The 26,975-nt window shown below is 38.8% G+C and overlaps 2 protein-coding genes across 4 annotated transcripts in view; one reads left to right on the top strand and one right to left on the bottom strand.

The window, feature by feature from the left end:
• The window catches only part of fgf14 (fibroblast growth factor 14), a 115,153-nt gene extending 108,516 nt beyond the window's left edge, over nt 1-6,637 (top strand). For 2 of the 3 annotated variants that reach the window (XM_080902531.1, XM_080902533.1), the window contains exons 4-5: nt 2,338-2,536; nt 3,219-6,631. In XM_080902531.1, the coding sequence (XP_080758657.1) occupies nt 2,338-2,536; nt 3,219-3,361 (342 nt within the window). In that variant the 3' untranslated portion in view covers nt 3,362-6,631. Of the gene's footprint in view, nt 1-2,337; nt 2,537-3,218 lie in introns of all 3 variants that reach the window. The other variant, XM_080902532.1, reaches the window with a different exon arrangement.
• A 184-nt stretch (nt 6,638-6,821) lies between these two features.
• Nucleotides 6,822-26,975, bottom strand: part of itgbl1 (integrin, beta-like 1) — a 53,373-nt gene continuing 33,219 nt past the window's right edge. The window contains exons 8-11 of the mRNA XM_080902528.1: nt 19,082-19,198; nt 14,121-14,267; nt 10,955-11,068; nt 6,822-7,235 (exon numbers count right to left, since the gene is read on the bottom strand). Of these exons, the coding sequence (XP_080758654.1) occupies nt 7,147-7,235; nt 10,955-11,068; nt 14,121-14,267; nt 19,082-19,198 (467 nt within the window). The 3' untranslated portion in view covers nt 6,822-7,146. The remainder of the gene's footprint in view (nt 7,236-10,954; nt 11,069-14,120; nt 14,268-19,081; nt 19,199-26,975) is intronic.

The following is a 26,975-nucleotide window of genomic DNA, read 5'->3' as shown; positions in this document are numbered from 1 at the left end:
CTAGCAGCCAAATCAATCTCAAGGAGAATTCATGTACAGCACTGTACCTAGTGACAGTCAGCCTCAGCAGACTACGCACCAACTAGTTGGGCAATACACATTTTTCCCCCAGCAACCACTGTAGCCTTGTGTGACTGAGGCTTCAGCAATCAATTTCACAATGACTGCAAGCAGCATCCAGCAACCACTTGCAAGTAGTCAGGGAGTATTCACTTTTACACACAAGAACTAAACTGAAAATCAGTGGCAACAAGTGTTATGGAGTGATATATCCAAACCTAAATTTCTGATTCAAGTCATTGTCAGTACAGTATGTATAGAGTAGGTCAGGAGAGCGGTACAACAATGCATGCAAAACACAGTGAAGGCTCTATCCTGGTTTTAGTCATATTGTGATCATACGCAATACCATCGGGGAAATGCCTGATTGGCAATGGCTTAATTTTTCAGTACGACAATGATCCCAGTGCAGTAAAAGCATGTCTGGATAGGAAAAACACACAACAGAACACTGTCAGTCATGGATTGGCCTCCCCAGAGCCCAGACCACAACGTGCGGGATCACCTTGACAGAGAACAGAACAAAAGACAAAAAACATGCAAAGAGGACTTTTGAATGTCTTTTAAGAAGCCTGGAGAACTATTCCTGAAAACTACTCCAGAGCTTGACTAAGAGAGTTCAAGAGAGTTCAGGCTGTGCAGAAAAATAAATGGGGCCACAACAAGTATTGACTTTCCAGCATTTTAGAATTGTACAAACTCTGCTTTCGCCTAATATATTGTATTTCCGTGTATGGCTGCAGATGTTTTAATAAATTGCTGCAGCTATTTCCCTGATGAAGCATGAATCAAGACTTTTGCATAGTACTGCACAGAATGTGCAGAAATGACCTTTCTTTTCTTTCCTCTTTTGTGCGTGTGTGTGTGTGTGTGTGTGTGTGTGTGTGTGTGTGTGTGTGTGTGTGTGTGTGTGTGTGTGTGTGTGTGTGTGTGTGTGTGTGTGTGTGTGTGTGTGTGTGTGTGTGTCGGAGAACAGTCCCCAAAGATCCCCTAACCTTTCATGAAGCACCATTGTCAGATCAATATTTTACACTGGTTTATGAAGAAATGCCTGCAACAGGATAATTATTATTAGCATGCTGACACATTGAACAACTGTGAACATAATCACTGTTTTATCTACTGAAGATTAGCATAGAATCAAAGGGGTGCAGAAAAATAGATAAACAGTCATCAAAGACTCGCTTTCATAAAGATGTTTGTGTGTTTAGTTTTACATTGATTAGCATAGAAATTAGTTCGCAGTGGTTAGGTGATGATATTGCATATAACACAACCATTATATTGAAGACTTTACATATTTCTAGCTGAGAAGGTACTCCTTATAGTGATCTCTAAGGAATATTGTCACTGACCCCAGACATTGAGAACCACAGCAGTATGACACTTCCTGTGGTTTTATGAACCAATTCAGTGTGAACAGCTCACAACAGATGTGGTGGATGTCTCCTTTGTACGCTTTGATTAATATACCCCAATGAATGCCTTTATTTTTAGCTTTCTGGGGCAGACAGTGTAAAAAACGTTTTTATTACCCTTCTGGCTGGAGATGAATAGGTAACAGCAGAAAGAGATGTGGTGCCTCTGTCTTCATTTGTCATAGCCAGATTGAGGTGTAAAGGATGAAAGAATCACTTGATTAGCTCTATCATTATCTGAACAAAGTCCAGAATACAGTCATAGACAAATTGCTTAAAGCAGATAGAATATGTGGGGGAAAATGAGCCCCTTTGGATTTTGCCAATTAAAAACATTGAGAAACTAGCGAAGCAAGTCTGGCTTGGCATCTGGGGTGAGGCGTGGTGGTCCTCGGGTCACAGTCTAACAATCTATACTTTCTGCCAGGAACATGAGCTAATTGACTGAACGAGTGCTCTAACATCAGATGTCAAGGTTAAGGCCAAGGAGAGAATGAGAGTTGCATCGTCAGGCTCAGCCTGAATCAGGCATGCTTACACCGCCTGAGGCTCTGCAGTGCTCATCCTTTTCAAGACAGGCAGAAGTGTGAAGTTCATGTTAACTAGTTGGGTGGTTTCACATTATTCTGCACAATGTGAGTTTGAAATAAAAATGACACTTGTCCCGGTGACCCGCATTCAACATTAAATATAAATTATGACATCTTTTTTATTCTTACACAATATGAACCATGAATCATTGATTTAAGCCTGCTTTAATGTCTCCCGGTGCAGATTATAGCCTCGTGAAGTATCATTTTCATTTTTTTTCCCTAAGCATTGTTTAAAATCTGTCTCCTCCACTTTTGTCTCTCTGCAGGAACTCTTTACAGCAGAATGCAAGTTCAAAGAGTCGGTGTTCGAGAACTACTATGTGATCTACTCGTCCATGTTGTACAGACAACAGGAATCGGGAAGAGCTTGGTTCTTAGGGCTCAATAAAGAAGGCCAAGCCATGAAAGGGAACCGAGTGAAAAAAACAAAACCAGCTGCTCACTTCCTGCCCAAGCCATTAGAAGGTATGTAGCAGACATACAGAAAAGACGATTATGCATCTAAAACTGACATAATGTGCTTGACAACTGCTGCATCATACTACATGACAAGATTCCATAGTACTAATTGTATAACTATGTAACTGTAAAGAATATAGTATATGTTTGATATGCTTTTGTATTTGTGTGCTGATTCATTCTTTTGCTCCTATAAGCATAGAGCATAGGAGGCAGGGCTGTTCTGTAAGTGCAGCATGAAATGTTGATAGTCCAGCAGATGCCACCATCAATCTTGTCAGCCACCAGCCTGATTGCTTCGAATTATTTAAGCAGAGAATCAAGTTGAAGTGTCCTGTCAAGGCACCGTTACAGCTGTAGTGTAGTGGCTGTAAAGTGGGGGATAATGAGACTCCTTTGCAGCTTTGTCAAAAAGTCTTTGTGTTTAGATTGTGTCTTGTGTCTCCATCAGCCCAGATAGATGAAAAAAAAAAAAGTGAGTCAGTGCAAAGCTCTGTTAATCAAAACACAAATTTATTTTCCTTCAGTAAATTGCCTATTGTCTTCAATGTGTGAGAATTTGAGGATTTTTTGTGTTTCTACCACACGTTAGGACTGAAGAACAAGAATAGGGGATAGACGCTGCTTTAGTAATTTTCAATGTGTAAACTCTCTCTGTTTTCTCTCCTTAATTTTTCACCCCTGACAGTTGCCATGTACAGAGAGCCATCTTTGCATGATGTTGGAGAGACAGTGCCCAAGGCAGCAGTACCTCCCAGTAAAAGCACAAGTGAGCCGGCAGTGATGAACGGAGGGAAACCCGTCAGCAAGCCCGACAAACCCACCACATAGCCACGCCAGTGCCTAGTGTATGTGCATGTGTTGGAGGGGAGGAATGCGACGGAGACAGGGCTTTATCCAACTAGACTCCAGACCCTTCTGCAGATCCAGGCGAACCTCCCTTTCTTTCTTCTCTCGCTCCTCCTTTTTCTCCACCTCATTCTCTCAAATTCTCCAGCTGCCTCAGCACAGGCAGATGGATTCCTGAGGTGGCCGACTTCATTCAGCCCAGGAGGGACGTGCGTTTCACAATGACGCTTCTGGTACTTTGCTTGATGATGATTCCCCCTAAAAACCTCCCCCTTGTCTATGATGCCCTGTTGCAGCAGAGTCTGTGTACCTTCAGATCTATTTTCTATACCACAGTTCACCAGCTATGTTCTGGGATAGAGACTGTATAGATAGAGTAACTATTTGGACTGTTGTCCTCTATTTTTTACAAGTGCGTCCCCCTCTCCCTTTATTTCTATCTTTAGTCACACTTTTCTCTTTGTCAAGTAACCTAGAAAACATTTTGCAAGGGGGTTGCGTGATTTTCTAAGAAACACATGAACACAAATGTGGCATAAAAAGCAAAGACATGTGGAAAGGAGTCCAAATTTTCTTCTTGCCTACAATATGCACACACTCTAATAGACAGACACACAAAGTTTGTGTTGAAAATCTGAGATTTTTTTTTTTTTAAACAGCCAATAAAACACGCTGGAGGCTGGCAGATAGCTCCTGCAATCATAGCTGATGAAGTGCTAATTACCGCCACTGCAATCAATGCGAGGAGCTCCCTACACACATACAAACACACATACATATTTATAAACAGATGTGTGTGTGGGTGGGAGAGCGCTGTAAGGAATGGTGTATACATATCACTATCTAGGTCCCACCAGCGGTTCTGTCCGCCTTCTCTGGTAAATAGAAAATCTGAAGTCTATTTTTCTTTAATCTTATTTCAGAGCGTGGGCTCTAGGAATATCTCTAGGCCTTGTAGGCCTCTGTCCCTCACTCACCGACTTCTTTGGACTATGAGGCAAGGCTTGTGGCTTTGACCCAGATGGTCTATAACTCCAGCACTGGCAGCCACCTTACAGCAGTGTCTACATAAAGCCAGAAAACAACATGGCTGAAAACCAGTAGGTGACATTTACACTGGCTGCATCCCTATTTGGTTCAGCAAGCTAAAGCATGGACAAGGTTAATATTGTGTTCTCTCTTCTTGCAGCAGATATACAAGAGATGGCTTATATTATAACATTTTCACTGTATAAAACTTAGGGAAAATGACTATTAAAAATCATAACTTTTTAAAAGACTAGATATTATTATTATAATGAGAGAATTTGTCTTCTAGCTCAGCATGCAGAGTCCAGTTCTGATCATCTTGGCCTATCACGTGCCTGTTTGGACCTTGATTCCCGGCATGCAAAAACAAGTTCCCAGTCCCCACTGGGCCAAAGGTGCCTCACCCACCCTATACATCCATGTAGACGACACGTAGCATTATTCACTGAAAAAAACACACTCAGATGTATCCATTCTGAAATGACCAAAGTCTTTTTTTCATCCCAAGAAGAACTGATTCTTAAAAAAAAAAAAAAAACAGAAAGAAAGAAAACAAATCTCGATTCTCTTTCTGATTCAATTCACGGAAGCTTTCACTGTGATAGCATTTGTTCTGTCCAGAATAATCAACTCTGCTCAGATCCACAAAGGTCTTGACTGATGTCACTTTGGAAAAGTACATATACCTTGAATAATCACATGCATGTATTTTCTACAAGGAGTAAGGTATGGGCATTGTTCTTCACTATGTGCAAATGGATGAGCACTGAAGTTCAGTGTAGGAGTTGAACAGGCATGTATCACGGCTGCGGCACACTCACCGCACTTTGTTTTGCATTTTCATCATGACTGTTAGCAGTTTATCAAAGCTCTGTGTGATCAGTGTATTTATGTCCGTCTTGCTTTACTGGTTTTTCTTTTCCTAATAGTTTAGTTAAGTAAGATTTAGAACATTAAGTAGATCGTTGCTGCCGTATGCTGCTAAAAGTGCAACTATATTAAGAACTTGATTTGGTAAATATCATTTTTCTGAGTTTATTGGGATTATACATGGCCATTTCTTATTACAACACATCAAAGCACATCACATAGATATCAATATTTGTCTGTACAAAGCTGTTAATCCTAAAAATGGTGTCATATACACACACACAGGAGCTGGAAACCACTGTCATCCTCCGCTCTTACAAAACTCTACATGCTGGGCTGGTGACTGCCCCAGCCCTGCAGCCCAGTTAACTGGCTCCTTCAAGGCTGGCTTTATTTTTGTAAATGACCAGTGTGTACAAGTACATCTGTTTGGATTGCTGTAGCCTCCATTTGTTTTGTTCGTCCTCATCTCTCTCGCATACGGGTTGTGTGTCGATTTCGTCTCCAGATCCCAATCGCGTTTTTGCTTTGTTACCCCCATTTGTTCAAATGTGTTACGAGAATATCCTAGCTTCTGTTTTCGAACCTCTTATTTTCTATGTTGTCCCATCTGTTGCATGGGGAGAGGATGGCATTGATGAACTGCATGTAGTAGGCTATGTCAATCAAGAACTGTTGGTATGTACCGCTAATTTTACATATATGCAACGAGTTTGTCTACACTATACAGTTTGTGTTTGTTGTATACACATTATACAACATATTGAATAAAAAATATTTATATAAAGGTATACTGTAAAGTCAGTAACATACTTAATGCAATATAGTGTGCAGTATATTATTGCACCTGTCATTTTTCGGGGACAAAGAAAACAGAGGGGATTGGCTAGTTTAAGCATGAAAAAGGCCAAAGTAGAATTTACATTAAATTTCCTTTGTGACTTCTTATCGGTCCTTTTTTCAAGTGGTGACTGAGCTCTTGTGTCAGTGCAGCTCTCATCCCCTGATACCGCCATTTGAAGTGACATGGACATCCAGCATGCCACAACTGAACTATTTATTCCCTTCTCTTTGTTTCTTCCACTTAGAATTTAACCACTACTAAGACAGTAAAGGTTTCAGGGCAGACTGTTTGTTTGATGGAGGAGAGTAGGCACTAATAAAATGATTTATTTTCGAATATATCTCTCTCTATATATACCATTGCAAGTATGCCCATTGGAGTTATGTCATGTTATAACAAATTTGTAACCATGTATGATTAAGGTCTTTGCATTGTTTTCCATGCAAAATGTTGTGTCATGCGGCACATTTAATGTTTTATTATGAAAAAGAAATAAAAAACCTCAGCGTAACCTATGCCTCGAGCTTTCGAGTAAACTTTCAGTCCAGTGTGGGAAGGGCAGACCATTTACCAGTAAAAACAGACCACAGTATCAAACATATTACTACAAAGTCATCTTAATGATACATTTTATCCTCTCTCCAGCATTTGAAACTGTCATGTACTTGCATCCTATTATATATAGCCATTTGAAATATGTAAGCATTCCTACAATATCCAAAAAAAAAAGCTGCTTTGAAAACATAAATGTTTACATTGTAATATGATTTAAGCACAGAGCTATGGCTGTTTCTTTTCATCTACAAAACCCAGTTTTAAAAGGATAGTTTGTAACCAGTACAATAAAACAATGAATGCTGTTTGTGAAATGCAGAGCTACGTCCATGTTTAGTCTTCCTTTCTCCTCCCCGTGGTTTCGATAACTTGGCGTTTCACCAGCTTGGTCGTGACTCGTGGTGCTCCTGGTCACACTGGGCAGCCAGGTCTCAATTCTCTGAACCCAGTGTCCTGTTCTCTGTTGGCCTCAGTATTCTTCTCCCACCCAGATTTCACAAGCATTCCCGTTCCAGCCGTCCCAGCACTCGCAGTTGCCACAGTTGCACAACCCATTCCCTGTGAGATGTGAGAAGAAAAGCTGTGAATTAAAAGAGCTGTGCCATCATGCCTGACCTTTAACAAGGTTCCTCTTTTCACACTCCTTGCTTCCCTGGGTGCAGCTCTCTGATAGGGGATGGAGACCAATGACATTGCTCGGGACAGTCTGTGGTTTTCCACTGCTTCTGCCTTAACAGCAGGAGAAACATGGAGTTTAATTACTTTTCGATATTAATTTATTCGTGTTTTGTTTTTACAACATTTGGACAAAGCTCAAACATCTCTATATATCTGACCAGATCCTGTAGTAGGAACACAAACAAAATGAAAACGAAATAGGATCATAATATTACCAGAAGTCTGACTAACAGAGAAGTTAAGTCACCAACCCATTCACACTGGTTGTTTTAGGACTGATAAATAGTCAAGACATATAGTTTTTTCTTCTTTATCTCTAAAGAGGGCCAAAGTGGCATAACATGCTACTGTAGGAATTATATCGCTACAGTATATACCCCACACCTCCCCATAAGCTTCCGGAGCTGTCAGTCAGAGGTGCTGGGGTTAGGAAGAGGGCTCCTGCTGGTCTCCTGTCACACGGTTGAAAAGATACATCTACCACCAAATATCTCTGTGGGAGAGGAGGGAGGAGTGTAAGCCAACAAGGAAGTAGTTGAGAAAAGAAGCAGGAAAGCGATACAAGGAAAGAAGCAATTACAAAGACAAGACCAGAGTTATTTCATGCTCCTAGACTAGAACTGTAATTTCTCAGTTTTTTCTTTTGCTTTACTGCCTTGTCCATGGGCTTCAGTCCTAAACTCATTTGTTCCCAAAGAAATAAACATTTAAAAAACAATCATAAAAAAATTAAAAGTTAAATATTTTCCTATAAGAGAGCTGAAAATTGGGGGGGGGAATAGTTAAAAGGATTAAATACTGCATTTGTTGGCTGACCACTTCCATTTATAGATTTATAACATTTTGGGCGAATATTTACTGTACAGTATTTACAGAGTATTTTCTTAGTACAATCTAAGTAAATGGTTATTTTTTTTAGAGTTGGTCTTACAGTCCTGTGAGGTTTTACTATGATGGTAGGTCTGAAAGTCATGGTCAGTGAAACCTCTGCTTTGACCTCGAGGTCTCTGCATAGGCGACGTCTATTTAAGTGTCTGGAAGCCTCAAGAAGCAGCCAGACTTTCAGGCTCCTTTTCATCTAATTTGAAGATAGTCAAGGATCTCGCTGTTCCAATATGTGAAAGAAGAGTAAGCACAAAAAAAGTCAGTATAAAAAGAAAAAAAAACTTTCTGAACTTCAGACGTGGATGATCACATCTGCTCACCTCTTCCTGAATTTCAAGATGTAGCTAAAATAAACACATCTATATTTTGTACTTTGTATCTGTCTCCTGAAGGATTTATTGCTGCACAGGTGAAATTTCCATGATTTACTATTGATCTGGATGTTTTATAGGAGTTTTAGAATATTGAACAACATCTCTCTATGTATACATATAAGTGCCAGATTAAGATTTATTATTGGTTCATGCTCTCCTCAACAAAAACATCCACAGTTCTTCGTTTATTCGGAATTTACTTAAACCAATTTTTTTCCGACTCACAAACATTTCACATGATTAAACAGCTCTCATGAATACCGTAAACTCAAACCTCTTCTTCATTTTATTTTCATCCCACTGACAAAACACAAATTGAAAAAATTGTACATGGTGAGAAAATGTTGTCATTTATTTTGGTTTTTTTGTTTCACATATTTACCTGTGTAGCAGGCGACCCGACAGACATTTTTGTCTCTCTTCTAATACGATTGCTGAAATTATCATATGCAGTGCATGAAATTAGCCAGCAAGAATTGCTAATATGCTAAATTTTCCACATCACTCATCAGTTGTATGTGTAATGAGAATCCACAGCACTGAAAGATCCATGAAATCTCTGGATGCAAAGTAATTTATTGGCTAACTTTTGTCAAACATTTTTAATCTTTACAAAATGGCAAGAAATGACTCAATCACTGCTGTCTGAAAAAAAAAAACCCCACAGCCACAGCAACTCTTTTATCCAAATATTAAATCCCTTTCTGGAATTGCCTTTCCATGTAAAACACTATTCCAATAAAATAACTTCCAAGGATATGGTTACTTTCACATTTATACTGCAGTCAGTAATGGTAGTCAGGCACATTTGCCAGATGCTCTAATGCATTTTCTTAGTTTGCTCCCTGTGTTTAAGCAATGCCGATCTGCATTTGGAAACACTGATGCTCATTTGAATGACATTAAGGCTGACATTTGGACCCTTAAAGTCATGATGAGAAGCACTTGTGAAGCTATTCAGATTCTGACAGGCCCCCAGGGCAAAAATAATTAGATGTGTACTAAACTTTCCACAGTCAGTGATGAGAATAAAGCTCCTGTGGATAAACAGCCATATGGCATATAGGTATGCAGTTGTTTATGGTTGTCAGGCACACAACCACAGCCATTAACATTAATACAAAATGAGTAATACAAAAACAACAACAATAAACAGTGTACAAAATGTTTAAAAGCGCTCATTATGGATTTCAGTTACGCAAATCTTACAAACTTCCGACATAATTTAGTTATGTTAGTCATGGTTTTGTCAGTTATGATTAGCTGTTTTAACTATTCATCCGTTACATGTAGTGCATTTAACAGCTAATCACTGCTTAACTAGCTATTAAGTGTTTAGATTTAATATAAGCTAACAGTTTTAACTGCTATGATAGTTGTTTTGTGATCAGTTTTACTGTTTCTATAAAAACAGCTGCCAAACAAGCCCACACCCCATCTCTGGTTCACTGGGATTGTTACTCATGAAAGTAATTTGATTTTAACACGCGGCTCCCTCTTTCTGCTAAGGTGTCGCTCTTCAATAAAATTCTGCTCCAGTATTTTCTTTTAGAAAACCCCTAAAACACCTTTTAGGGGTGTTTTAGGGGTGGTCACTGGTGGTGGTCAGAGGGCCCGGTGGCGCCTGTGTCCGGCAGCCTCGCCTCTGTCAGTGCGCCCCAGGGCAGCTGTGGCTACAATGTAGCTTGCCATCGCCAGTGTGTGAATGTGTGTGTGAATGGGTGAATGACTGAATGTAGTGTAAAGCGCTTTGGAGTCCTATGGACTAGAAAAGCGCTATACAAATGCAGGCCAGTTACCATTTTCAAAAACAAATGTTTAGAAGCAAGGCCATTAAAATGGCTTTGATTTAACTCGAAACCTTTTTCGTCCTTAGTAAGGGCCAAGCTTTGAAAATGTAAATTAGCCCCTGCTTCTCCCAGCATCTCTGCATCTTGAGCACACCTGCCCACCTTCCACTCTATTCAAACATCATAAAACTACTCTCCATTAGATAGAGGCAAGTTGCACATTTAAATTAATTCAGCCACACACATTTAAAACATAAATTGGTTTTGAAGAAGAGCAAATTATACAGTAACCCCAACAATGTAGCGTGCTGATCTCCCTTTTCAGTGTTAGAAATACTAATGTAATAAAAACATAAACCTTCAGCTTGACTATTCTCATGGAAATAAAACATCTGGCAGTCTCTGGGGCACTTCAGTCCAAAGGTGGAAATGCTCAGCTGTGACTTTGACTTTTATATTATCCATTATCTTCTAGTATTTACCATTTTTACTTATTCTGATTGTATCGACTATATTCGATTGATTGTCTCTCTTTTTTTGATTTCATTACCTGTGCAGATGATCCCGTCGTGCTTATCACACTCTCGGTCGTCACACTCACAGTACTCTCCGGACACCCACCAGTCTTGGGGATTGCAGATACACTTACCACAATGACAGGAACCTGTAATACACACATGCAGACCACACACACACACACACACGAGCATACACATTGTATATTAACTGTATATTAACATCATTTTTTTTCATTTCAGCTGGGATTTTGGCAGTGTATATTCGTTATTTGCTGTAAATTATTTTGCACAGAAGATAATACTGGGCTGAGTGAATATGACATGTATTCTGGGGAAATGGACACTAATATGCTTTCACCACCAGGACACCAATCCACCCACACTTTAAACTTCCTGTCATGCCCATCAGTGTCTATTCTTCTCTCTATCATTCTCTCTCTCACTCACTCTTAAGGGCAGCAGCAGGATAATAAAGTATTAAAGACTGGTAGAGAGAAACAAATCTACTGTTGTCCACTTTATTTTTCCTAAGCTCACACCCAGAGGTCCAGCAACTATGGTTTCAATCCCCCCAGTTTGTATCCACATTCAGTGGGTTGCAGGAAAACCACTATGAAAGATGGGAGCAGATGAAGTAAGAAGAAGGAGAGAAAGTGAAACGGTGAAACAACAGGAGGAGGCGAGGAAAGGTAGCTCTTGTGCCTCGGTGTAGCGGCGCATGGAGAATGAACATGCTCGTCTTCATTTTCACACCATCCTCGGCTTTGCAGGGCTGGACTCAGAGCAGCAGGTCTATTTCTGTGGATTCACTGCTATGCAACAGAGAAAAAAATCCTGCTGCGTGGTGTCATTTGCCACCTAATGATACATACAATGTAGTGACAATGCGCAGTGTAAAGAAGTCGACAGCTGCTCCTGCTGCAACTAATGATCAGTTTATTTACTGTCAATTAAAATTTCTATACCTCCAAAATTTAGTCTATAAATATCAGACAATAATTTAAGTACTCTAAATACAACTATATCAAGAGATTAAGCAAAATAGTACAACAGTGAAATCAAAATCTTCCTTTTGATCACAATACATGATGTGAACAAGAACATTTTTGTTAATTTTCTATTACCCACCTTAATTAAATACGCTCAGCTGCCTGAGATTGAATTATTTGACTATAATGCTGCACGATAAAAGTTTGCCAAATAAAAGTCTAAGTATCTAAACCACAGACTACATGATACAAATGTTTCAGTGTAAATGTAAATCTTCTAAGTAACATCATCTTCTAGTATTATCTGAATTAGCCTAATTTCACTGATCAGGACATAACTGCTTGTACTGAATCGCCAATCAAGTCTGATACTCTGATTATCTCCAATAGATTGAGACAATCTCTCCCTTTTAGTATTTCCTTGAACTATTCCTTGCTTTCCTTGAGTTTAGCTGCCTTTTTAGATGAATTTTTCAGACTGCTAATAAGCTTCTTTATTATTCCTAGAAGGGATAAAGGAAACATACTTAACATTATAAAATACCTTAACCCTGGCTTAGGTGAGGAGCCTCTGTATTCACTGTCCTTTCATGTAAATCCTATGTGGTCATCCATAGTGAATTGAGGCCTTGAGTTGTTCCTATCAAACCACAACTTATCCTCAGAATACAAATGTATCAGTTTTTGGCTGAACTTCCTATTATAGCTTGGTAATAAGAAAATTATTGTTAAAAATTATTAGGATAAGTAAAATGTAAATAATACACAAGCAATACTTTGTACTGTGTCAACAGTGGTTGTGGCTCAGTAATATTACATTCAAATATATGATTTGGGGGGGGGGGCAATAGTGTTAATATTATGTTTATTGCTGAAGCATACTACTTGGAAAAATGTGTGGTAGTTTCTAATTAATACCACGTTAACAAGCTAATAAAAACAAGCTTTAAGAAATGTGATGATTTCTGTGTAATAACCAGGAATCAGCCCTGCACAATTCAGATATATTATACTACTATACGACTGTATAGTTTCATAGGTATACTATACATAAGGCTATGAACTCTATATTTTTGGTGTCCACGCCGGTGGAAACCCAAACAAAAAATGCATTAAGAGGCTCTCATGTCTGTGTCTCAATCTTGCAGCCCATGTCACCTCTACTTGCGGCCCGCATAATGACATGAAGAAATATTTAAAAAAATTATTCACAAAAATGATTTAATATGAAGGCAATAGGCAGAGTGTTACAGGCATAGCCCTAAAGAATGTAGCCTCATGGGCAGTGTAGTCCGTGCTGCAGGGAGAATGGACTGCTATACCCGTTATGTGTCTGTCTGTAAGCATGAGGGAAGGAGAAAAAAAGAGTCGAAAAGCAAGAGATGTCACCGACCAGAAACGGGAGATGGAAGCATGTAAATATATATATACAAAGTTGACCCAGACAACAAAGTAAAGCTAGTTTTCTGTATGAGATCGCTTCAAAAAGTGCAGCCTTACCTAATGTCCACCCTACTCTTACTCATTTATATTAAGATTTAAAAATCTAGTTGGTATGGCAAATAACCTTTAGTAATAGTAATAAATCACACAGCAATAGGACATTCATGTAGTTGTAAAAAGCATGATAATATATTAAGTAATCCAAAGTATTCAGAATACGTTACTCTCATTGAGTAACGTAACGGAATATGTTACAAAATACATTTTGGGGCATGTATTCTGTAATCTGTAGTGAAATACATTTTAAAAGTAACCTTCCCAACACTGCATATTTATGCATTTCAACTGTTTGAATGATATGTGCATTTGAAAACAATGGGAATGGGAAATAGGTTTCTGAATTTCTAAGATTTTTAGAAAAAATATGTGGTTATACTTTTGTTGCATTGCTCTTTTATGTGTGGAATATGATCAGCTTTCAGTGGATGTTCATTATATTAGCATACTATTATTGCTATTCCAGCTAGTTTACATTGATATTGAATCCAGTATTCCACATCATATTCATACTTATGACCTATAATCTTTAAAACATAAATAAATGTACATTTTGTGTTTTTGTACTATTTGACATGTGTGTATTTACCAAACTTTTTTTTTTTTTATCAAACGGGCCATGAAAATGTTCTTCTCAGTTGAAATTCAAATATTAACTTTTAGAAATGTTTTTCCCAAACACCACCGAACAAAAGGAAATACTGCTCACCTTTTCCACTGCATATAACACCATCAGAAGTCTCACAAAGCTCCTTGCTCTGGGCATCGCTCATATCACAAGACCTGGGGAACTGGCAAAGCTTCCCAAACCAGCCCTCCTCACAGATGCACCGTCCACATGAACAGTAACCGTGACCTGGCGGTGGAGGGCAGAAGGGCCTTCGTTTAAAAGGAGACAGAATATGGAGCATGGCCATGAGAAAACACTGCAAATACAAGGAAAAAAAAAAAAAAAAAAAAAAAAGAGTAAAGCTTTCACTAGCAGCAAAAGTTGAGAGAAATGCCACAGGAGAGTAAAAAAAACAGCAATAAAGAACATAAATACTGGAAGTTGACAGTGCAGACATCGAACCTTGACACTAATAGGCAGTACAAGGAGGCAGAGCTACAGGAAGATGAGAGAGAGACGCAGCAAGCTTATTGTATTTCCCCTGGGGACATGAAAGGAACTGTCATCACTGGTCTTGTCCTGTCCTTAATGAATCTCCAGTGCTTCAGAGAGAGATGAAAAACAAGAAATGGCAATGGCAGACGAAAACACACAAATATTTTCACCCACACATAAAATCAGGGAAATGCATGATAATTGACTGAAGGAGGCAACTGCTCCCGGGATGTCTAAATAGCTGTTAGCATCAGTGTGGTTTTGACAGCCACTATAACAATTATGTCTCCCACCTCCAACAGAAGTCTTGCATCACTCACACCATGCTTATGTTTAAATAAACGCAGTGCAGACCCAGTTGCATCATTGACTGAGTCCTTTGTGTTCACATCTGGCAACAGATGCCAGGTGGTTACCAGAACACCCTTACCTTGCTCCAAATTGTTTAATGTAGAGGTACACAGGAGTGATCCAATCCACAGCTATTTGCTTCAAAATTTCTTTCTTTTTATTGTTTTAACTAAAATCCTACAGAAAGGGAACCATTAAGAAAAGAGCTGCTCTTAAGAGTTGTTAAACCACAATAGCAAAATAACAAAATAAAATACATTTATTTAAAAAAATGGCAATGAAAGACAAAACACACACAACACCAGGGACATGTAACTGGTTAAGGGAAGCAACTGAGTCCTTGGATGTTTAAATAGTTGTTTGCATCAGTCAATCAAACAGGTTGTTTTCAGATTTTTTCAGATTCAACACCACAAAAGTTAAACGGTCAAGACTCCTATGCATATGTAAACAAACACAACCAAACTTAGTTAAATGGTTAATTTCACTGAATTTGAACGATTTTCAAGGCACAGGTTTAATTTTTGTTTTGTTTTTAAAACCAGCACATTTCAGTCAATATTTATTTATTTTAATTCTGGTATTTTTTATCATTATTTTTCAGTATTATTTTGTTTTTATTATTATTTTTTTTGCAGGAACAGCTTTTTACTATAAAATTCAATATTATGTGATAAATACACAAAATAAGCCGTATCCCCTTTTTAAAAATGTTTTGAAATATTTACTATTCAATTTTTAATAAATACCCATACATTATAATAGAATAATATTCCTTAGTGTTTTATTATTTTTCTTCAGGGAGCTTGGTTCAGATGCAATATTTCTTCATTTGTTTCCAGAAACTGAGAAGTTCATTTCTACTTACTCTAAAGCCAAAGTTTCTCTGAGCAAATGGGTGAAAAAGAAAGCCATGCACGACTGGCTCAATCAGACAGCTTGGGAGAGTGGTTAATTGCTTTAAAGGAGCAGAAATCTAGCCCTCATTCAATTAGTTTGCACCTGCCGATCACAAAACTCAAACAAGTGCAGCTGCCTTCACTTAGTACTTAGATATGCTTTTAATGGAGCATGCATCGCATTTCAGCATTTTGTTAACTTGGTATCAAACCCAGCAGATCTGTGCTACTTGCAGAAAGAATCTGACAGAGGTTTAGAGTTCAGTGCCACAAAGGGAAGAAAAGAAATGGAGCTGTGTGAGTACAGGGAGGAAGAGAAGAAACTAGTAAGAGAGAGCAAAAGATCTAAGCTGCCTTCTGTTTAAAAGCTGTTACCACACAGCAAGAATCTCTTTTGAGTCTATTTTAAACTGAACAATGAGAACAAGGTTTATCCTGATCCAATAGGGTGGGTGTTTGTATGTAGAAAATACAAACAAAGCAGATACCAGATATTAGATGTAATCGCAGACTGACAAGACTCCTATTATAATTTCCCTCAACTATAATTTAAAGTCACAAACTGTGAAAATTAGACCTAAACAGCCTAGCATCTAACCTCGGTCTCACCTCTGTAAATGTCATGTGACCACACTGTATTTGCCAGGCATTAGCACTTACATAGTTCATTTGAATTAGACTGTTGAAGCGATCACAGAGGTTAATTAATACAAAGAATGCAAGATAACCTCTGTTGTTCCTTTGCGTTTCTTTCATTTTTGATCATTATTTCACAAAGAAATGCATGATGGTATGTGGTATCTGATATTAATGCATTTATTAACCCAACACTTTACCTAAGATGTATTATTGTGACACCTGCTATCAATTTGGCTATGAAGGAATGTATGTTCTCAACCATTTTGGCTTATTTGCAGAACAGTTTAAAACCAGCATAAGGAGCATCCACCGCCAATGCTAATGATAAGACCAGTGTTAGCTTAAAGCAGCACATTTATTTGCAGCTTATTGTCTTTTGATTTGTTAATGCATTCTTTGATGTCTGTTCATTTTCAATTCCCATTGTCACTAAAGAAGAATTTAATGTTGCATGTTGCTTGACAAGTTGCAAATGGGACAGCTGGCATGACATTTAAAGGTTGTAGTGGTCATTTTCAAGTGCACCAAAGAGCATGTCAGATTCAAGACACCATGAAGATCTTGCACTATCAAAGTAAGTACAAAGTACACAACAGACAGAAGGATCAAAGTAGAGACACAGTGCAGGTATCTAGCAACATCCCTGTCATAAAGAAACGTTCACGGTAGATATGCTGACATGATTTCAGTGGTTTCAGTAAACCTCTGTAAAATCTGGAGATTACTGTGTGACTTTGTTGGGCACGGAGCCTTCATAATACCCACTTAATACCCACAGCCAGAAATCTGGCTAAACATGAATGTGGGAGCCGACATAATGACCAGCTTCAGACTTTAACTACGGTTCGTGTCAATCCAAACATCAAAGTAATAATTATGCATGTAAAATCTGGACAGTTTAAAAGTTCAACACTCAGACTTGGCATTAATGATACAATATGAAAAGAAAGCAATTTATTGCCTTAAGCCTGAGAGCCTAAGATGTTCTTTTCAAACTTCCAACTGACAAATAATAACAAAATCCAGTCACGAGTAGCTCCAGTGAGATTAAAATAAACAACTCCAGTTTGGAAGAGAAATAAAACACAATTATGTTATAGCCAATTCAATCATCTAAGTACAAGGTGGCCTCTACACTGAAGAAGGTCCTGTGTGATCTTGTGTTCAGTATGACTGACCACCCATGTTTTCTATCCCATATAACACGAATATGTCTTTGTCATAGTGAAGGTGTAAAAAAACGATGAAATTATGGACCAGAAGAAAGAGTGGACTGCTTTAAATTGCAGTGTACAAAGTAAACATTTTGTCTTCTTGTTCTTTGTTTTTGGATACAACCCTCATGAGTCAAGTAAGGACCGACCTGACTGACAAGCTTGTTAACACAGAAGGACTGAATTGTATACACGTGTCTCTTCTCTGTTGTCTGCAGTGAGGTCCAAACAGTCAGCAGCACTGACAGCACTGTACCATGACTTATGAAGTTTCTTACAAACCCCCTTGAAACAAAGCTCCTATATGTTTGATCCTCACGTGTCACCTTGTTTCGAGTGCCTTTCAGCTTCTCAAAATACCCAATGACTTCCACAGGCCTTTCAGTATACAGACATAATTGTGGACCTATTGTTCGTATGTATGCTTATGTTTGTTTGCATGTGCAGCAGTGCTGGAGATAGGCTAACCCAGAAGGCTCCTCAAGGATTGTCCCTGGACAGCCCAAAGGACAATGAGTGGCCATAATCCAATCAATACTACAGAAAATTACCCTCAGATGCTGCACTGCACCACTAATGCAATAGTGAGACAGCTCACTAGAACATTAAAAAAAAAACTCCCTACCCTGGAAGATCCACATATTGATATATGGTAGCAGTTAGACAGATCACATGTGAATTTAAGAGAAAAGACAAATAGTTTTAAACTTCACTGACTGAACAGTGAACTGAGTTTCACTAAGTACCTTCCCTGTTTGGTATACATGTGAAGGAAAAGCTCCTCGCTGTTGTTAGAAAGATATTAGTTTGGAAAAAAAAAAGAGCTATTATTTGGAAAACCGTGTATGTGTCATATTTTATCATTTTTCCAGCACTTTCATTACAGCAAAGGACCCAAAAAGCAGATCTCCGTGTGGTGTATGTATCCAAAAAAATACTCTGAGTCATGTGGAGTCAAATTAAAGAGGCTTTGTGATAATCATTGATATGACTCTCATGACCTGCACTACAATCCTTTTTTGTCTTTATTTGGCTTCTGCCAGTCTCTCTCTCTCTCTGTCTTTTCTCAAGCTCTAGCATCTACAATGGGAAATATCAAATTCAACTGAGCCTCTAATGTTTTAGTGTGAGCTACTGTATTCATTACAGCATCTCTGCCTAAATGGCTCAAATTATGAGCGCCAACTTCCCGAGACCTCAAACAGAAGCTTCAGCAGCTGAGAGAAGTTTCTCTAAAATTAGGCTCAAGGGTTTAGAAGGTTGTGCCTGTGGATATCAATGAGAGCAGACAGGATCACGGTGCACTGATCTTCAAATTTACAAACGCTACCGGCAAAGTTTCAAAGACCCCTTAGGGCACAACAAAGACTTAATGTGTGTGTGTGTGTGTGTGTGTGTGTGTGTGTGTGTGTGTGTGTGTGTGTGTGTGTGTGTGTGTGAGGGTCTGCGTGTGTTCGCTTACCTCCACAGACCTCTCCACTGATGTCTTCGCATTGACGGTCGTCACACTCACAGTTTTTGCCATGAACACGACTGTCCCCAGGTGGGTGGCAAGTACACTGTCCACACTGGCACTGACCTAGAAAAATAGAAACGTCTTCTCACATCTGAGCGGTTGTGTTGTGTTTTTAACAGAATAATCTTTCTTTGTCGGAAGTTGTTTATATAATCTTGTTGGGATTTTTTTTCTATTCACTCTGTAATTTTAGGAAACTGATTTGCATACTGGCTTTAGTGTAGAATTTACCTCTGAGATCTAAGTTATCATAGGTGCTAACCCTATATTTAGGAAAAAAGCTAAACTGCTGCTCACACTTATAGTGGGGGAAGTAATCATTCACGCCCCTGCTGAATTTGCTCCTTTGCAAAGAACTGACCAGTGTGAAATTTTTATGGTAGTTTCTTTATAATGGAGAGAGACTGAATATCAGCCAAAAATCCAGAAAAATAAAACGTATAGATTCATGTCACTGAGTAAAGTAAATATTTGATCCCCTACTACCCGGCTTGTTCTAGCCAGTCTGGATCTGCGCCCATGTGGCAGGCAGATTACAGATCACTCAGTCAATTCCAGATAATCCTGATCTCACTCCAACCTCTCCACAACCATGGGCAAAGATGGTGGGATGTCAGGAGGTGAAAGGATGTCAGGGCCTGCAGAAGGCTGGAAAGGGCCACAAGACCTACAAGAAGCTTGCTGAGAAGGTGACAACTGGGGGTGTGATTATTCAGACATGGAAGATATATATAATTACTATCAATCATCCTCCGTCTGGAGCTCCATGCAAGATCTTGCCTCATGGGATAAATGGTAAATGGATTGGTTCTTAGAAAGCGCTTTTCTACTCTGCTGGGGCATGTTGTATAAAACATGAGCCATGTTTTATACAACATGCCCTATTAACCCATTCATACGAGCACTTCTATGTAAGTGCTTTCTATCTAACATTCATACAACTTGGAGTTAGCATCTTGCCCAAAGATATTTGGCGTGCAGACTGGAGCAGCCAGGGATTGAACCAGAGTTTGTTAATGATCTGGGCTGTTGAGACCAGCAAGAACACAATTAGTAAAACACTACCCAGTAATGGACTGAAATATGAAAGGTCCCCTTGCTCAATAAAGTACTGTGGCGGAGGTGTGATCCCTGGCTCAGCTGCAGAGGAGGGGTGGTGCAGTGAGCTCAAGGGGCAGTGCCAGGGAGGTTGGAGGGACAGGTGGATGTGATTGTCCTGACAAGGATTTCCCTTTTTCAGTGACGTTGGACACGAAAGGGGAGAGGAGTGTGCAGCTGACTGGAAGTCGGCTGCTGAGTGTGCCGGAAAAAGTATTACTGTGTTCTCAATAAAAAGCTCAAAACGAACGAAAACACAGTGTGTCGGGTCCGAATCCTTTACAGGCACATATACAGGCCCGCCTTAAGTTTGCAAGTAAACATCTAAATAATTCAGAGAGGCTTGGAGAAAGTGCTGTGGTCAGATGAAACCAAAATGGAGCTATTTGGCATCAACTTGGCTTGTCGTGTTTGGAGGAAGAGAAAGGCTGAGTATGACATAAAGCCTAAAGAACACCGCACACCCAGTCAGGCACGGAGGTGGAAACGTTATGCTTGGGGGCTGTTTGCCCAGACCTCTACAACGGAGAGACCAAACAGCCATTTCATAAATGCATGGCACAGCATAGAAGAGCCACCTCGATGGGACAAGACTCGGCTGTCCGTCTGCATCTAAAGGACAAAGGTCACTCTTTCGAGGACACCAATGTTCACATTTTGGACAGAGGAGACAGACGGTTTGAAAGAGGAGTTAAAGAAGCCATCTATGTCCACTGTGAATGACCATCTTTGAACAGAGGGCGGGGCTTACGACACCAACTGTTTTGAGATCCCAGACGCCTTAACGCCCACTCACATCCTGGGCCATTTAACCTCAGTAAATCACATGATAGGGTGGGGCTAGGTTTCACAGTGGGTTCACCCGAAACCTTGGCTGATTGGGACCCACACCCGTTTTCACACCGTGGCTTGTGTGATTAGGTAGAGGATCAATAAGGGGTCCATGACCCTCTTGGGTACACTCCCATAGGGCTTAAAATCTGGGACCGTCAAACAATTGCTCTTAGACGTGAAGAAGCTTCTTGGATAAGAGGTTTCACTTCACAGACATAACCTAAAATATTTAGATAGTTTCTGTAAAGAGGAGCGCACCAAAATTCCATTGAGACGTGTGCAATCCTGGTGACAAATTGGTGTTTCTCCACCAAGTACCAAGTCATGTTTTGCGTGGCGATCAAATACTTATTTTGTTCAATTACATCCAAATCAATTTATAACTTTTAAGCAATGCATTTCTTTCTGCATTTTTGGTTGATATTCTGCCCCCAAACCCCTCCCCTAATTTTAATCAAGCTACCATTAAAATTAGAGACAGTTTTTTTTTAAGTGGGCAAATTTACAATTTCAGCAGGGGATCACATAATTATTCCCCCCACTGTACAGACTCTTTTCAAGCATCTGCATAAACAGCATGCTAACACAAAACTAGCAAACAATCTAACTGATATTTAAGCTGCGTATATGTCAACCACAGCTAAGCAGCAAGAGCCTGATCTAGAAACAGCGATAAGCAATCAGACTTGTAGCATTGTGGCCCCAATTTCTACTTGTACCTGTTTCTACACTGGGAGCACAGTGGCGATTGCTGTGAAGCGCCCTTTGGCCTGGTTTCCAGCTGTGCTGTCAGCTTTGTGTTAAAACAGAAACACTTAAAAGAAATATCATGTGTGTCCTCATTAGAATGAGGATTTGTATCAGTGTATGGGACCATAGGTAAGATGAAAGTACAGCCGATGTCTGTGAATTTTAAAGAAAACAATAAAAACCTATTTAGTCTGTACCAAATCTTAAAATTAGGTAATTACAATCTAAGAGGAATATATTGGGACATGACATCATTTATTTAACAAAAACTAAGCAGAAATGCGGAAGCAGTGTGTGTAAAAACTAAATACACTTTCGGAATTAAGGCTACGTCCACACTAATGCGTTTTTGTTTGAAAACACATCATTTTCTCTCCGTTCTGGCCTCCCGTCCACACTGAGACGGCGTTTTCCCTCAAGGAAAACGCAGCGTTTTGAAAACGCTCTCGAAAACGCATACATTTTAAAACTGTGCTTTAGCATCACAGTGTGGACAGCAAAAACTGAGACTTTTTGAAAACGATGACACATTTTAGTCATTAGTCTCGACATTTTGCCGCGACGTTTCAACGAGCCGGAAAGTAAATAAGGGGCAGACAGAAATGAGGCAGGTCGAATTATCTTGCATTCCAGTACTGGACCGTAAGTGTTTTCGGCCGTTTCAATGTGGACGGACAGCTCTGTGACAACGACTGAAAACGATAGTGTGGACGTCGAGCGTTTTCAGACGAAAACGCCGTTTTCAAATCTATCCAGGCGAGTGTGGACGTAGCCTAAGAGAAAAATAATTGCACAAAGGGAATTTCTTGGTGCAATAAAGATTCTTAAATCACAGCACACACAGTGCCCCTCTTTTTCTTTTCTCTTGTTTTTATTGAGCTGGGTATGTCCTTTTTTTGCACAATCATTATTCACTCTGAGTATTTTCCCTGTTTGTTACCCTGCGGAGTACATTTTGTGTTTAGTGCCACCAAATTAGACCTAAAACACATCCATAATGTGTATGTGCCTGCCTTATCTTTCGATGACTCACTGGGGGAAATTAGGGGCAATAAATAGTGCAGAGCATGAATTTACAAGACAGCTACTCGAATGACAGCGTCATCTAATGTGTCGTCCATGTCACATCACTGTCACTTCTTATGACCACGCACTTCAGCATGCACAGACACAAACATAACAAGCTCTCGTCCTTCTTCACATACAACATACCACCATCTGCTCAGTGGACTCAGTTACCCTAGCAACCGGTGATGTCATAACACCCCTGCCTTATTGATTATCTCCATGGCCGTCAAGCCATCCACCAATGTGAGTGTGTGCATGCGTGTTCATGTTTCGCGTGTGTTTCTTGCTAAAGTAAATGACACATTCATGTGCGTGTCTTAAGATCATTTTCATTCCATTTTTGAAAAGTTGAGAACTAACGGATACTGCTCAAGAAATTAAAGGAACACTTTGAAAACACATCAGATCAACAGGAAAAAGAAATCATGTTGGATATCTATATTGATATGAACCGGGTAATATGCTAGGAACAAAAGGATGCCACATCATTTGATTGAACTGAAAATTATCAACCTAAAGAGGTCTGAATTCAAAGACACCGAGAAAATCTAAATTAAAAATGATGCAGCAGGCTAGTCCATTTTACTGAAATTTCATTGCAGCAACTCAAAATAGTACTAGTTTATATAGTTTGCATGGCCCCACGTGCTTGTATGCATGTTGTGGCTTTAACGTCATTTCAACGAGATTAACCTGAAAGCACTAGAAACACAACGAATATGACTGCACATTTACTCCGACATCATCCTAGTGCAAAGACAAGTGGAAGCAGACAAAAACAACAAGCATGCATGCTACAAACTTTACACACACATATATATATACATATATATATATATATATATATATATATATATACGCACATACATACATCATATATATACGCACATACATACATCATATATATATACGCACATACATACATCATATATATATACGCACATACATACATCATATATATATACGCACATACCTACATCATATATATATATATATATATATATATATATATATATATATATATATATATATATATATATATATATACACACGCACGCACATACATACATCATATATATATATATATATATATATATATATATATATATATATATATACGCACATACATACATCATATATATATATATATATATATATATATATATATACGCACATACATACATCATATATATATATATATATATATATATATATATATATATATATATATATATATATATATATACGCACATACATACATCATATATATATATATATATACGCACATACATACATCATATATATATATATATATATATATACGCACATACATACATCATATATATATATATATATATATACGCACATACATACATCATATATATATATATATATATATATATATATATATATATATATATATATATATATATATACGCACATACATACATCATATATATATATATATATATACGCACATACATACATCATATATATATATATATATATACGCACATACATACATCATATATATATATATATATACGCACATACATACATCATATATATATATATATATACGCACATACATACATCATATATATATATATATATATATGATGTATGTATGTGCGTATATATATATATATATAACACCCAGCACGCCCCTGCGGGCGGTTTATCCTTCAAGCTCGGGTCCTCTACCAGAGGCCTGGGAGCTTGAGGGTCCTGCGCAGTATCTTAGCTGTTCCCAGGACTGCGCTCTTCTGGACAGAGATCTCCGATGTTGTTCCTGGGATCTGCTGGAGCCACTCGCCTAGCTTGGGAGTCACCGCACCTAGTGCTCCGATTACCACGGGGACCACCGTTACCTTCACCCTCCACATCCTCTCGAGCTCTTCTCTGAGCCCTTGGTATTTCTCCAGCTTCTCGTGTTCCTTCTTCCTGATATTGCTGTCATTCGGAACCGCTACATCGATCACTACGGCCATCTTCTTCTGTTTGTCTACCACCACTATGTCCGGTTGGTTAGCCATCACCATTTTGTCCGTCTGTATCTGGAAGTCCCACAGGATCTTAGCTCGGTCATTCTCCACCACCCTTGGGGGCATCTCCCATTTTGACCTCGGGACTTCCAGGTTATACTCGGCACAGATGTTCCTGTACACTATGCCGGCCACTTGGTTATGGCGTTCCATGTATGCCTTGCCTGCTAGCATCTTGCACCCTGCTGTTATGTGCTGGATTGTCTCTGGGGCATCTTTACACAGCCTGCACCTGGGGTCTTGCCTGGTGTGATAGACCCCAGCCTCTATGGATCTTGTACTCAGAGCTTGTTCTTGTGCTGCCATGATTAGTGCCTCTGTGCTGTCTTTCAGTCCAGCTTTGTCCAGCCACTGGTAGGATTTCTGGATATTAGCCACCTCCTCTATCTGCCGGTGGTACATACCGTGCAGGGGCCTGTCCTTCCATGATGGTTCCTCGTCTCCCTCCTCTTTCTTGGGTTTCTGCTGCCTGAGGTATTCACTGAGCACTCGGTCAGTTGGGGCCATCTTCCCAATGTATTCTTGGATGTTCCTTGTCTCATCCTGGACTGTGGTGCTGACACTCACCAGTCCCCGGCCCCCTTCCTTCCGCTTAGCGTACAGCCTCAGGGTGCTGGACTTGGGGTGAAACCCTCCATGCATGGTCAGGAGCTTTCTTGTCTTTATGTCAGTGGCTTCTATCTCCTCCTTTGGCCAGCCTATTACCCCAGCAGGGTACCTGATCACGGGCAGGGCGTATGTGTTGATGGCCCGGATCTTGTTCTTACCATTCAGCTGACTCCTCAGGACTTGCCTGACCCTCTGCAGGTACTTGGTGGTTGCAGCCTTTCTAGCGGCCTCTTCATGGTTCCCATTTGCCTGCGGGATCCCCAGGTACTTGTAACTGTCCTCTATGTCTGCAATGTTGCCTTCTGGTAGTTCAATCCCCTCAGTTCTGACTACCTTCCCTCTCTTTGTTACCATCCGACTACACTTCTCCAGTCCGAACGACATTCCAATGTCATTGCTGTATAGCCTGGTAGTGTGGATCAGTGAATCGATGTCTCGTTCACTCTTGGCATACAGCTTGATGTCATCCATGTACAGGAGGTGGCTGACAACTGCTCCGTTCCGTAGTCGGTATCCGTAGCCAGTCTTGTTAATGATCTCACTGAGGGGGTTCAGGCCTATGCAGAACAGCAGTGGGGACATACATACATCATATATATATATATATATATATATATATATATATATATATATATATACGCACATACATACATCATATATATATATATATATATATGATGTATGTATGTGCGTATATATATATATATATATATATATATATATATATATATATATATATATATATATACGCACATACATACATCATATATATATATATATATATATATATATATATATATATATATATATATACGCACATACATACATCATATATATATATATATATATATGATGTATGTATGTGCGTATATATATATATATATATATATATATATATATATATACGCACATACATACATCATATATATATATATATATATATATATATACGCACATACATACATCATATATATATATATATATATATATATGATGTATGTATGTGCGTATATATATATATATATATATATATATATATATACGCACATACATACATCATATATATATATATATATATATATATATATACGCACATACATACATCATATATATATATATATATATATGATGTATGTATGTGCGTATATATATATATATATATATATATATATATATATATATATATATGATGTATGTATGTGCGTATATATATATATATATATACGCACATACATACATCATATATATATATATATATATATATATATATATATATACGCACATACATACATCATATATATATATATATATATATATATATATATATATATATATAGAGAGAGAGAGAGAGAGAGAGAGAGAGAGAGAGAGAGAGAGAGAGAGAAATCCTTGGAAATCTGTTTCATTGAAACCATTGAACAACAGCACTCCAGTCT

Source organism: Rhamphochromis sp. 'chilingali', assembly GCF_963969265.1.
Source record: "Rhamphochromis sp. 'chilingali' genome assembly, chromosome: 14".
Classification (NCBI taxonomy): Eukaryota; Metazoa; Chordata; class Actinopteri; order Cichliformes; family Cichlidae; genus Rhamphochromis; species Rhamphochromis sp. 'chilingali'.
Note: the sequence above shows the minus strand (reverse complement) of the source record. Positions and strands in the feature narration are given on the sequence as shown.